The 14,382-nt window shown below is 39.3% G+C and overlaps 1 protein-coding gene across 5 annotated transcripts in view; it reads left to right on the top strand.

Annotated features, from left to right (window-relative positions):
• Positions 1 to 14,382, top strand: part of NFKB1 (nuclear factor kappa B subunit 1) — a 122,305-nt gene that overhangs the window by 69,648 nt on the left and 38,275 nt on the right. For all 5 annotated transcript variants that reach the window (XM_061419510.1, XM_061419508.1, XM_061419506.1 and 2 more), the window contains 2 exons: positions 1,324 to 1,472; positions 13,304 to 13,467. In XM_061419510.1, the coding sequence (XP_061275494.1) occupies positions 1,324 to 1,472; positions 13,304 to 13,467 (313 nt within the window). The remainder of the gene's footprint in view (positions 1 to 1,323; positions 1,473 to 13,303; positions 13,468 to 14,382) is intronic.

Raw genomic sequence — 14,382 nt, 5'->3', positions numbered from 1 at the left:
AAAATGCTAACAAAATCATGCCTCAGTGGAATGTAAATCTATGAGATGGTATTTATAGTAGAAATAGATGAGTTGAAAGGGATTCTGTCCTTTTCCAAGAAATTTTACTGGCAAGTATAGATTCTTCCTCAAGTTTATATCAGAAAGACATCCATCAAGGATCTATGGCCACATGAGATTTGTGTATACTTAGTTTTTCATCTGAGCTAAGGGCTGCTTGTGCAGATTAAAATATGTCCAATGATTGCATAGTTGGGAGCTCCTCGATTTCAGTCATATGCTTCCTCAAGAAGAGATAATATGAGTTAAAGAGATGGAGTAACCAGCTCTTCTCAATGTTAGACTGAAAGTCTTGCACCCCAGAAAATGTCCTTAGTCCCAGGCAAACCAGGATGGCTGTTCACCATTTGAGGAAACAGAGTGCATTTCCAACCGTTTTGGTGAATTTATCCGAGGATTCTGACTTATAATATTCAAGAAGGTAAAAATAAGGTCATTGATGTTTTCTGTTAGTATGATTTTAGTATTGTGGTTTTCTCAAGGAAAGAATCTGTGATCTACTGTAGGAGGCTGGAGGACCAGCTAGAGGAGAAATGGTGCCCAAGCTCTTGTTACTTAAAATGTCATCATCTCCATGGGATTTCCTTTCTATTACTCTTGTCATCATTTTAAAGGTATAACAATAAAAATACAAATTACTTTAAATGGAGAAATCTGATTTTATAAAAGAAGAGCTTAAACAGGTGTCAGATCTAAGGATTTGTACTTAGGGAGTATACTGTTTTTAAATTAAAGAAACAGATCACTGCAGGCCATGGGCTTGGGTGTCCATGGCCAACCCTTGTGGCCTCGTCCCTGGGCAAGACTCTCTCCTGCCTAATCTCATGGCAGATTAGGAAGGACTCTTTCCATTCACCTCTTTTCTTCTCTTGATTTCCATCAGTCAGTCAGTCCCAGTCCCGTTTTCACTGATCTTGCACTCAGCATTTATGACATAAAATGCAGTATGAGTGCAGATGAAAACGTGTTCTTGGTTAATGGAAGAGGGTGCTTAATGGCTACACAGCACACTCCGAGATGTGCTCTTCCTCCCAACTTTAACAAGACGTATGCATTTTAAATGGTCTACTTCTTGAAGAGTATCTTTCACACCCGAAACAAGTACCACTCGTGTTTTATTTCCATCCCATCATTTGTTCATCACATATTTTTAGAAAGGCCTAATTTGATGTCATACTTTTTCTACTTACTAGCTTGTCTTAGCATTTTCCCATGTTGTGATATGGTCAGATATGCTAACTTGGAAATGTGCTTCTTATATAGATCTGCAACTATGTGGGACCTGCAAAGGTTATTGTTCAGTTGGTCACAAATGGAAAAAACATCCACCTGCATGCACACAGCCTGGTGGGAAAACACTGTGAGGATGGCGTCTGCACTGTGACAGCCGGGCCCAAGGACATGGTGGTCGGGTAAGTGAGCATGCTTGTCGCTGCAGAAGGGAGGCGCAGATCGAACACGGCCCCTGCGGGCTGGGACTGGACAGGCCCTTTTCATCAGGGGTCTTTGCAAGACCCTCAGAGAGTCTTAGAATATGAAAATTTGAGAAAACTAGCTATAGCAGAAATCAATACTTTATGGAGGATTTCATACCCTTGATGATTCATTTAATGAACTTTGACTATAGATTTGCATTGTGAACATTTTGTGCAGACAGTGGGTTTTATTTCAGTTGTGTACAGCTGCTTAAAAAGTATGCACAGAAATGATATGACACATAAGAACTTAATTTCCAAAATATACAAACAATTCATTCAACTCAATGTCCAAAAAAGCATACAACCTGATTGAAAAGATGGGCAGAAGACCTGATAGTTCTCCAAAGACGACATGCAGATGGCCAACAAGTGTATGAAAAGATGCTTGATCTGGCTAATTACCAGGGGAATGCAAATCAGAACCACAATGAAGTACTACTTACACCTACAGAGTGGCTATCATCAAAAAGAATACAAAAAACAAATGCTGGTGAGGATGTGGGAAAAAGGGTGAGAATGTAAGTTGGTACAGTCACTGTGGAAAACAGTATGGAAGTTTATCAAAAAACTAAAACTAGAACTGCCATATGACCTAGCAATTCCACTCCTGGGTTATATAAAAACAAAAACACTAATTCAAAAAGAAACATGTATCCCAGGGTTCATGGCAGCATTATTTATAATTGCCAAGATATGGAAACAACCTAATTGTCCATCAGCAGATGAGTGGACTATGAAGATGTGCTGTGTACACACACATGCACACACAATGGAATGCTACCCAGCCATAAAAAAGGATGAACTTTTACCATTTGCATCAACATGGGTAGACCTGGAAGGTGTTACGCTAAGTGAAGTAAGTCAGACAAAGAAAGACAAATACTGTATGATATCACTCATATGTGGAATCTAAAAAATAAAATAGTAAGTACAACAGAGAAGGCGATGGCACCCCACTCCAGTACTCTTGCCTGGAAAATCCCATGGACAGAGGAGCCTGGTGGGCTGCAGTCCATGGAGTCTAAAAGTCGGACATGACTGACCGACTTCACTTTCCCTTTTCATTTTCATGCATTGGAGAAGGAAATGGCAACCCACTCCAGTGTTCTTGCCTGGAGAATCCCAGGGACAGGGGAGCCTGGTGGGCTGCCATCTGTGGGGTCGCACAGAGTCGGACGCGACTGAAGCGACTTAGCAGCAGCAGCAGCAGTAAGTACAACAACAACAAAAAAACCAGACTCACAGTTATAGAGAACAAACTAGTGGTTATCAGTGGGAGAGGGAAGACAAGAGGGAGGGACAGGGTAGGGGTAGGGTACAAACTACTAGGCATAAAATAAGCTACAAGGACACATTGTAAAACATGGGGAACATAGCCAGTATTTTATAATAACTGTAAGTGAGGCTTCCCTTAAGGCTCAGATGGTAAAAAGTCCACCTGCAATGTGGGAGACCTGGGTTCAGTCCCTGGGTTGGGAAGATCCCTTGGAGGAGGGCATGGCAATCCACTCCAGTGTTCTTGCCTGGAGAATCCCACGGACAGAGGAGCCTGGTGGGCTGCAGTCCGTGGAGTCACACAGAATCAGACATGACTGAGCAACTAACACGCAACACACACACACCCTAAAAAAAATTTTAATCACTATATTGTAGACCTATAACACATAATATTGCAACCATACTTCAATTTTTTGGAAAAGTGTGCACAACCAAGAATTACAAATTTGTTTTGGCTTTCAGTAGACTTGAAATGTAAACATAAAGTGACATATTCACTTAAGGTTGGTCAGACAGATAAAACAAGCCTTTTTTTTTCTTTTTTTAAAAAGTCTTCTGGTGGGATCTTTCCAGACCATATATTCAACCTGTGTCTCCTGCATAGGCATGCAGATTATTTACCACTGAGCCACTTAGGGAAGCCCTCAAACAAGCCATTTTTAATGAATGAAGTATTATAGAAATAAATTCAATTTTAAAAGAAATTTTCAATTCAATTTGTATAATTTTCAGGAATATCTTTCAGGGCTTCCTAATACTGGTTTAAGTAGTTTATGATAAAATCCCATTTAATCTCGACTATTCACTCAAAAGAAAAGAATTGTTTAAATGAACTGTAATTAAGCTCATGGTAACATTTCAGGCTTTGAATTCCGATCAGGTTTCAAGTTGGTTGGTATTGGGGAGGTTGAGCTTTCATGTTCCTGGGTATTTCTTTGTTTGACTGTTAAAATTTTCAAGTGTGAAAAACCTAGAGAGAGAGCTTTCTTTTAAGTCACTAAAATCTGATTCTTTTGATGTCAGGGGAAAAAAAGACTCTAGATTGGAGGAAGAAGCCTAAATTGATTTGAAAAATTCAACTGTGCTTTAAATGAACTCATTTCAACATCCTCTTAAAAGACTGGTCTGTTTCCTGTCGTGTGTCACAGTTGGTTCATGGTCTGTTTTGGAATACCCTTACAGTTGCTGGCTGACCTCTGGAGAGCTTTGAAATGCAGGGTAAATGTCAGAGTTTCAGACAAATCGGTCACTTAGTATCTCTGCAAGTTTTCTCCAATAGGCTACTGTCAGTCTGAAGTGTTTATTCTCTTCAGTCCTGTTTAATCTGTGTGATAATCATATGCTTCAGAGGAAATTATAGATGAAGTTCCCTACTAATAATGTTTGTTATTATAAATATTCCAGTATGTTGTCTGTAATTTGGTGTTTCTATGGTTTGCCTTAGTAGTCTTTGAGGATTTTAGAAGGAACTAATACTTATTTAACTTGGGGTCTACGGCAGGAGTCAAAGTAAATTCCCTGTCTCCAAGGAAAGTGAGGAAATGCGTTACTTACTCTGTTTTAGTGCTGGCATAGCGGGTTCTGTAGTTGGAAGAATTCATTCAACAAACAGTTTGAGCATCTGAACTTATAAATATGGTCATAAAGATGTCTGGTCATAGCTCTGCAGGATTTTTTAAATACTGTGCAGTTTTACTAAAAATGTAATCAAGAATAAATTCCCATTGGCTGTCTGTTTTACATGTGGTATTGTAAGTTTCCATGTTGCTCTCTCCATATAGCTCACCCTCTCCCTTCTCCGCGTCCCCTGTGTCCATAAGTCTGTTCTCCATGTCTGTTTCTCCATGGCTGCCCTGAAAATAAATCCATCAGTATCATCTTTCTAGATTCCGTATATATGCATTAGTATATGGTATTTATCTTTCTCTTTCTGACTCAAACAGGGGCTCTGTAACCATCTGGAGGGGTGGGGTAGGGAGGGAGATGGGAGGGAGGTTCAAAAGGGAGGGGACATATGTATACCTATGGCTGATACTTGTTGATGTGTGACAGAAACAACAAAATTCTGTAAACCTGTTATCCTTCAATTGAAAAATAAGTAAATTTTAAAAAATGTAATCAAGAGGATGCCATGAGAGTTACGTTAGATTCGGGTGGTGGTGGTGTCGCTCAGTTGTGTCTGACCCTTTGCAACCCCGTGGAGTACAACATGCCAGGCCTCCCTGCCCATCATCAACTCCTGGAGTTTACTCAAACTCATGTCCACTGAGTCGGTGATGCCATCCAACCATCTCATCCTCTGTCATCCCCTTCTCCTGCCTTCAGTCTTTCCCAGCATCCAGGTCTTTTTAAGTGAGTCAGCTCTTCACATCAGGTGGCCAAAGTATTGGAGCTTCAGCTTCAACATCAGTCCTTCCAATGACTACTCAAAGTTGATTTCCTTTAGGATTGACTGATTTGATCTCCTTGCAGTCCAACAGACTCTCAAGAGTCTTTCTCCAGCAGCGTAATTCAAAACCATCAATTCTTTGGCTCTCAGCCTTCTTTATGGCCCAACTCTTACATCCATACATGACTACTGGAAAAGCCATAGCTTTAACTATACAGACCTTTGTAGGCAAGGTAACGTCTCTGCTTTTCAATACACTGTCCAGGTTTGTCATAGCTTTTCTTCCAAGGAGCAAGTGTCTTTTGATTTCGTGGCTGCAATTGCCATCTGCAGTGATTTTGGAGCCCAAGAAAATAAAGTCTGTCACTGTTTTCATTGTTTCCCCATTTCTTTGTCATGAAGTGATGGGACTGGATGCCATGATCTTAGTTTTTTGAATGTTGAGTTTTAAGCCAGCTTTTTCAGTCTCCTCTTTCACCTTCACCAAGAGGCTCTTTAATTTCTTCTTCACTTTCTGCCTTAAGGGTGGTGTCATCTGCATATCTGAGGTTATTGACATTTCTTCTGGCAATCTTGATTCCAGCTTGTGCTTCATCCAGCCCAGCATGATGTACTCCACATATAAGTTGACAATATAAGCTGACAATATACAGCCTTGACATACTCCTTTCCCAATTTTGAAAACTCCTTTCCCAGTTTTGAAACAGTCCGTTGTTCCATGTTCCATGTAGATTCAGTAGCCTTTCCTGTTCAGAGTGCTGTGAAACCTTGGTACTCCTTTCATAATCTGACTTTTAACAGAGCAACTTTTGCCTAGAGTGTTTCCCAAAACACAGTATTTCCTTCATGATTCATTTGTCTCGCTTATTTTTTGTTAAGTTTCTAATATGAGAACCTGTCACATTTTAGTAGAAAGAGTCTCGTGCTAGTGGTCTGGAAACCAGAGTTCTGTGTGCAGTTCTGTCACTTTCGGCTGCAGGACTAGGGGTAATATGCATGACCTCTTGGGGACATTAATTTCTTCTCTTATGCAGTCTGAGAGTTAGGCCACAGAATCTACCTCCAGGCCCTTAACATCCAAATTCTATACTGAACTAACATTAGGTAGTCTTATGAAATAACATGAGCCGACTTGCAAATGTGTATTTAAAGGATGTCATCGATTATTCTTATTTAGTTCTAACTTGTAGTTAAGAAAAGCACATAGAGAAATTTAGGAAGACAGCCAGAGTTACTCCTCAGGCTTGTCAATACTAGAAATGGAACCCTGATAAGCTGTTTCCAGTGGAACAGTTTAGGTTGAGAGGATAGATTCATAAGCAGGGCATCAATCCAACATAATCAAAAAAGACATGGAGAATGACCCCGAGAAGATAAATAACCTTTATTATTTACCAAAACCAAATTATCAAAGCCAAAAGAATGACCTTTCCTTGGAGTGTTTCTCTTAACTCTCAGCCTGAGTTCTCAAGGTATTTTGTTACCTATATTAAAATATTCATGTTTTAGATAACTAAGTCATGATTTTAAGTTCGATAGCTTTAATGTGGAGGAGTGAGTCCTTGTAACTTATTTTAATTTTGACTTTTTGTCAATATTTTGTACTCCTTTAGTCTGCCCTTAGTGCTTATCCTCATAAAAATAATCTTAGTTTGGTGTTTTATTTTCAATCTTAAATATCAGCAGTTCGTTTCAACAACATTTTCGTTCTCTGAAATATGCATTCAATGGAAACTGTTACTTGACTTTGCTTTAAGCCACCTTCCTCACCAATAATCACCACACCCTCTGCTTGCTTCCTGGCAGCCCTGATTTAGAGAGATGTGAAGTTTTTTCTTTTTTTTTTTTTAACTAATATTTCCAGCATATACCAATGGCAAGCTCTCAAAGTAGATATATAGATATAAAATGCAGAAGAGAAATGAGGCGAAGTAAGGCAGACCACATTAAACTGCTGTTTTTGTAGATCCAAAACAGTTGACTTGACTGTTTCAACCTAATACACAGAAAAGGAGCTATTTGGAGAAAATGGACAAGATCTGGACTGAGATTGGTAATATCCAGTTTCCAGACTTGGGTGTGTATTGTCAGTTGAGTTGGGCTGCTTTTAAGTCTCTGGCCTGCTGTGACATCAGTATTTTAGAGGAAGAAAGGCCAGATGGAGGAGCTACTTTAGAATCCCAATGCAAGGACTTGGGAATTTGATCTTAGCCAGAGGGCAGAGGCAGTTCCCAGATGATTATAATGATGGAAACGTCTGGCATAGTGCAGATTTCAAACTTGCCTGCTAAATAAAGTCATCTTTGATCACTTTGTAAAAATACTGATGCCAAGCCCTGTGTCCAGAGATTCTGATCTCATTGCCTGGTCATTGTGTAGAGCTACTGCTGCTGCAGTGATTCACAAACTTTAGGGGCCATCAGAATCACCTGGAGGGTTTGCTGAAACATAGATGGCTGAGCCTCACCCCCCAGAGTTTCTGATTCAGTAAGCTTGGGATAAGGCCTAAGAATAAGCATTTTAATAAATTCTCAGGTAATGCTGCTGGCCTAGAGAGTACACTTTGAAAGCCATTTATGTATGGCATTTTGACTAAGAGGCAGGATTGTAGTTCCAGTCCAGTTAGCAGTGATAAACTTTCTTCGTTAAATTTTTGAAATTAAATATTGTAACGTTCACTTTTTAAAGTGTACAGTTCTAATTTTGATAAATACTAGTATAATCACAGTCAAGGTAGAGAATAGTTTCATCACCTCCTGAAAATCCCTCTGTGACCTTTTAGAGTCCAATTCTCCTCCAACTCTAGGCCCTGGCAACCTCTGGTCTGTTTTATACCCCTATAATTTTGCCTTTTCCATGATGACACACAAATGCGATAATACAGTGTGTAGCCTTTTTGAATCTGGCTTATTTCACATAGCATAATGTATTTCAGATTCCTCTAGGTTGCTGTGTACATTGGTAGTTTATTCTTTTTAATTATTAGGTAGTGTTACTTTGTTGCGCTGTGTTGGTATATCAGTTTGTTTATCTACCTGTTGAAGAATATTTGGTTTGTGTCTAGTTTTTCAGAATAAAGCCACTTTTTTGTGTGAACAGAAGTTGTAATTTTTCTTGGCTTGGGTAAATACTGAGGAATGGAATTGTAGGGACCTGTGCTAAGAGTTCATTTATCTTGATAAGAAACCCCCAAATTGCTTTCCAAAGTGACTGTGCCCTTTTGTGTTCTCGTTTGTTAACATCTATGATCCTCTCAGTTTTTTCTGTTTCATGAGCTAATAATAATAATGTCTGCTCTCATTTTTGTTTTGCATTTTATTATAGAAATTTCCAAACATGTACAAAAGTAGAAAGACTAGCATGATGAGCCTTCACTGTACCCATCACTCACCTTCAACAATTAATTATTACGTGGCCAGTCTTGATTTAAATACATTCTTACCTAGGTAACTTGGTTACTGATATCTGGTTGAGTTCCACTGTGGTAAGGAAGTATTTGGTATGAGTCGACTCCTTTTAAATGTGCTGAAGCTTGTTTTTGGATGGAATATGGTGTCTTGGTATATGTTCCTTGTGCACTTACAAAGAGTGTTTAGCATGATCAGATTGAATGCATGTTCTGTAAATATCAATGAGGTTGTTTGTTCAAGGCTTTTGTCTCTTTACTAATTTTCTCTCTACTGCTCTATCAATTATTAAGAGTATTGAAATCTCTGACTATAGTCATAGATGCATCTATTTCTCTTTGCAGTTCTATAAGATTGTGGTTCTTATGTTGTGAAGCTCTTTTATTCGATGCATTAACATTTAGGATTCTTATGTCCTCTTAAGAATCAATCCCTTTATCATTATGAAAGTACCTTTTTTATTCCTGGTAATACTCTTTGCTCTGAAATCTACCTCGACTGAGACTAACATAGTTACTTCAGCTTTCTTTTGAATAATGTTAGCTTGAAACATTTTTTCCATCTGCTTAGTGTTTTATATTAAAAATAAATTTGCACCACATATAGTTGGGTCTTTCTATTCAGTCTGACACTCTCTGTCTTTTAGTGGGTGTTAAGTGATTTTTGTTTAATATGATTATTGATATGGCTGTGTTTAAATCTACCATCTTGCTGTTTGTTTTCTGCTTATCACATCTTTTCTTTGTTCCTCTTTTCCTCTTTTCCTGCCTCTTAGATTATTTGATTATTTGTTATTTCATTTATCTCCTTTTAGGTTTATACCTCTTTGTATTTTTTAGCAGTCTTTTTATGTTTATACTATACATCTTTAACTTATCCTAGTCTACCTTCAAATAGCACTATACCTGTTTACTTATAGCATGTTAACAGTATACTTTCATTTTCCCTCTTTTGGCCTTCTTGTTATTATGTCATATATTTTATATCTGCATATGTTATTAATATAAATCCCACCATATATTGTTTTTTTATTTTTGCTTTAAATTATCAGTTACCTTTTAAGGAAACTTTTAAATAAGGAAAAAATATTTTATACTTAGCCATGTATTGACGTTTTTTCAATTTTTCTTTTTTTTAACTACTGGTGTGCTGCTAAATTCTTTCAATTTGTACATGTTACAGTCTTTATTTTGTCTTTGTTTTTCAAAGATATTTTTGAGGAGTGTAGAATTATAGGGTTTTCTTGCATGTCCTTAAAATACACTGCTCCACTGTCTTCTGGCTTTCCTTGTTTCCAAAAAGTCTCCTGTCATTCTTACATCTTTATTCCTCCGTACGTCATGTGTCAGGTTTTTTCTCTATCAGCTTTTTACTTTTCCTCTTCCTTGCTAGTTTTCAGCAACTTGATTATGTTAAGCTTTAGTGTCATATTCTTCATGTTTCTTGTTCTTTGTGATTTATTGAGATTCTTGAATCTCTGGGTTTCCATTTTTACTGAATTTTAAAACTTTTCAGCCATTATTTTTCCAATACTTTTTCCATACACTCCTGTTTTTTCCCTCCTCTTCTAGAACATCAATCTCATGTATTTGGCCATTTAAAATTGTGCCACAGCTCATGAATGATCTGTTCTTTTTCTTTTCACTTTTTTTCTGTTTCATTTCAGATAGTTCTATTACTGTGTCCTCAAGTTCACTAAACATTTTGTCTATAGTGTCTGATTTGTTCTTAATTTCATCTAGTGTATTTTTCTTCCCAAACATTGTAATTTTCATCTCTACAGGCTTTTGGGGGAATCTTGCAAATATTTTTGAGCATTGGGATAAAATTAAATTTGAGACTAGTTTGGCCCTTTCTAGACTGACTTTTAAGCGTTTTTAGGGAGACCAGAGCAGACTTTAGGGTTAACTTGAAACCATTACTAAGGCAATGTCTTTCTAACTGTCCACTCTAATCCTTCATGTTTCACAAGGTTTCTTGAACCATTCTAGCCCTGTGTGTGCTCCAGGAGCAGTTGCATCGGTGCTTCCCATGGTTCCTTTCCCGGCCTTGGGTCATTTCCCCGCACTCATGCTCTAAGTGTCTCTCTCTGTGTGGGATTCTTTCCTCACTGGTGTCTGCCCATGAATTCTAGCCTTGTTGGTCTCCTTTGTCTCCTCAACTCAGGGAGATCAGCAGGCTCTGTTTGAGCTGCCCCTCCCTATGCTGCAGCCTGGAAGCTCTCTTGAGATATTAGTGCAGCATAATTTTAAGACTCACCTTATCTGTCTTCCTTTCCTCTAGGTTCGCTGTCCTAAGCCGTCTATTGTCCAGGGTATGAAAACTATTTTTTGTTGTTTAGAGTGAGAAGCTTTAATGGTCTTCGTTGCTCTACTATTACCTAAAGCAGAAGACTGACTTCTGTATTATTTCATTTGTTACCAGAGTAAATCTATTATTCATGTAATAATCCTGGAGAAGGAAATGGCAACCCACTCCAGTATTCTTGCCTAGAAGATTCCATGGACAGAGGAGCCTGGCTGGCTACAGTCCATGGGGTCACAAATAGTCAGACACGACTGAGCGACTAACATTTCATGTAATAACAATGATGTCTTTTCCACGGGGATCAAATTAGATAATTACATGAAAAGCCCTTTATAGACGGCGAAGTGTAAAGTGCTGCACCGTGTTTGTCATTGCCATTGCCTTGGCGTTGGCCTTGTTTTGCTGTCGTTACAGACGTCCTGTATAGTAGTAAGGACTAACGGGCCAGAATATGGAGGTGCTCTTTCTGAGAATCTGTTTCTCCTCACTTAGCAGTTTGTCATAGTGCATATTTTTCTGTGCTGGATTAATTCCTGCATTTACTTATCCAACAGACATTTATTAAACACCTGGTGTCAAGCACCGTTCTTGGCACCAGATACCTCTGCTCTCCAGGAGGTTATATTTTGTATATTCTTCTCTCTGTATGTCTCAGCTGTCCTACATTTTTTCATCACTGTGTGGACCCCTGTCTCATTTCATCTCTGAGCCTCTGTCTGAGTGCTCATCTCATTCTGCCTTTACCTCATGTATTTTCTTTGTGTAGTTTATCTGGCCTTCCAACATTGTCTTATTCTTTATTTCATTTGATCCAGTTGTCATAATATTTCTGTCTTTCTTTTACTAATATTTTCTTTCCTTCCAAGTAAAAGCCAGAGAAAAAGAAGGGTCCTTACAGAAGCTTACGAGGCTTTAAAAGATCTGTGCCCCGCTTATTTCTTTGAACTTCTCACATACAGCTGCATGTGCTGATGACTGCTGCTTGTCTCACTCTAGCCACAGGGGCCTCCTTGCCATTGTTGTCTTGTGGACACCAGCCATGGTCCTACTTCAGGGTCTCTGCACTTACTGTTCCTTCCATCTTAGACATGCTTTTTCTACATATCCATGTCCCAACCCTCATTTCCTCGAAGTCTTGGCTCAGTTGACATCTTTTCAGTGAGGCCCTTTCTGGCCTCTCCCTATTTAAAAAAAATTTTTTTTAATTTTCCGAAATATTTATTTTAGTTTTAGAAATATTGATTTTGCTGTGTCCAGTCTTAGTTGCAGCATGTGAACTCTTAGTTAGGCATGTGGGACCTAGTTCTCTGACTAGGGATAGAACCTGAGCCCCTGCATTGGGAACTCAGAGAGTCCTAGCCACCAGACCACCAGGGATGTCCTGTCTCTAAAATTTTAAGTGTTATGCCTTCTACTTCTTCCCTTCCTGTTTCCCATTCCTTCTTCATTTTTCTTGGTAACACTTTTTACCTTTTAAATTATAAAACTTACCTATTTGGTTTCTCTCTGTTGTTGCCCTGTTTTCTCTGTGTTGTTATAGCAGCATATGAACTCTATGAAGTTAGAGATTCCTTTACTGTTGACAGAAGCACCCAGGACACTGCCTGGCACTAGGGAGCAAAATAAATATTTGTTGAATTTGAATGAGTCTCCTTGGTACAGTTTTGTTTTGTTTTGTTTTTTTGCTTATTTGTTATATTAGATTTATTGAACACACTTCTTTGTTTCATGTACTTTATTTTAAAAAGTGAATTAATTGCTGGAGCAATTCATATATTGTCTTAGAAATCCCTTGAATTGCTTTAATGAGCATATTTTGTTCTATAGATATGTAACCTTTGCCATATGAAAATCTATCCTGATTACAGGTGAACCTCAAGACTCAGTGCATGTGGAGGGTAGACATTCTAGTGATCATAAATAATTCCAACCTTAGAGATAGCCCAGGAGGAGATGGGGTTCTAGGTAGACTTTAAATCCCATCAAGGCCCAAGGATGATCCACAAGGAAAAAATAATCTTCCAAATATAGTTTTACATATCTTTAAAGTTTGTAAAGTTAGTATATCTGGAATTAAAATTGCCTTTTATACAACTCTCCTAGAAAATACTTTAAAATGAGTCTATGTGAAACTTTCCTATTAAGGTATGTATACCCCACTCCCTGAATCATAATTTGCAAGTCTAATAAGCTTTGAAAACCAGAAGGTTTTTCTAAGTTTACCACAGCCTGATTTGGTGGCAAAACCCAGCCTGCTCTGGCATGCAGCTGGTGATAGTGTGACTGGGGGTCTGTGCCTGTTTTCTCAATCCACTTTGTTAAAGTAAAACAGGACTCTAGTTTCTGTCCACCTAACTTTTGGTTGTTGTTGCCGTTTCCTCCAGCTTTGCAAACCTGGGTATTCTTCATGTGACAAAGAAAAAAGTATTCGAAACACTGGAAGCACGAATGACAGATGCCTGTATACGGGGCTATAATCCCGGACTTTTGGTGCATCCTGATCTTGCCTATTTGCAGGCAGAAGGCGGAGGAGACCGGCAGCTCACAGGTGAGTGTCCCTCCCAGCCTTGGTCCTGTGAGAGCTCTGGTTCTCCTTCCCCTGTGTGCAGACCTGGAGCTCATCTCACCCTCAGTCTGTGCCCCAGGCTGCTCCCACCCTGTCACTGCTCAGAAACCTCTGATGGCATCTTGCTACTTCTAGAATAACCTTGTACTGCCATAGCCGAGCATACCAAGCCTGACTCCAGCCCCCTTTCCAGCTTTATCTCAGGTTCCGCCTGGTACCCACCTCTTCCCATCGTCCCCTCAAACACTGATGCGCTCCCACCTCTACCTAAAATACCACCCTTCCCTCTTCAGCCTGTCAAAACCAGTTCAGAATTTGGATTCACAGAACACCTCCTTTGTTATAACTCCTCCAGCTCACCTTATCATAAGGAATCTTTCTTTCTTTGTGCTCTCAGGCACATTATAAGCTATCCTCTTTATCATAAAACAATGCTATGATTTTATATTTTCCTGCCTTACTTGTGTCTTTTCTTTTAACCCCAGTCTTTGTCCCACGACATGTGCCATTTTTGCTTTTCTGTGTTGTCCTTTCATCGAGCCATCCTGCCACCAGTTCATACTCGGGTGCTCCAAAAGCAGGCATCCTCTTCCCATCAATGCGTTCTGTCTTCTGATACTCATCCTCGAAACCTTCACACCGTCTTTGAGGCTCCGTCCTCACCCCTGCTGCCTCTCCATCCTGTGTGTGCTTCAGCTCCTCTGTGCTCTGTGGGGTTCCATTCCTCGTGCCAATTTTTTGTTGCTGTCTGTGTTCCTCGCTACTTCTAATCTGGTTCATGTCCTCTGACCAGACGGATCTTACTACAGCCTGCACGTCAGTCACCACTATTCAGGGTCTCCGTGTTGCCTACAAAATCCAAATTCCGGACCCTGGCATTTTAGGCATCTTGAGAGC

Source organism: Bos javanicus, chromosome 6 (genome assembly GCF_032452875.1).
Source record: "Bos javanicus breed banteng chromosome 6, ARS-OSU_banteng_1.0, whole genome shotgun sequence".
Lineage (NCBI taxonomy): Eukaryota > Metazoa > Chordata > Mammalia > Artiodactyla > Bovidae > Bos > Bos javanicus.
The sequence above is the reverse complement of the archived record's forward strand: the minus strand, read 5'-3'. Positions and strand labels throughout refer to the sequence as shown.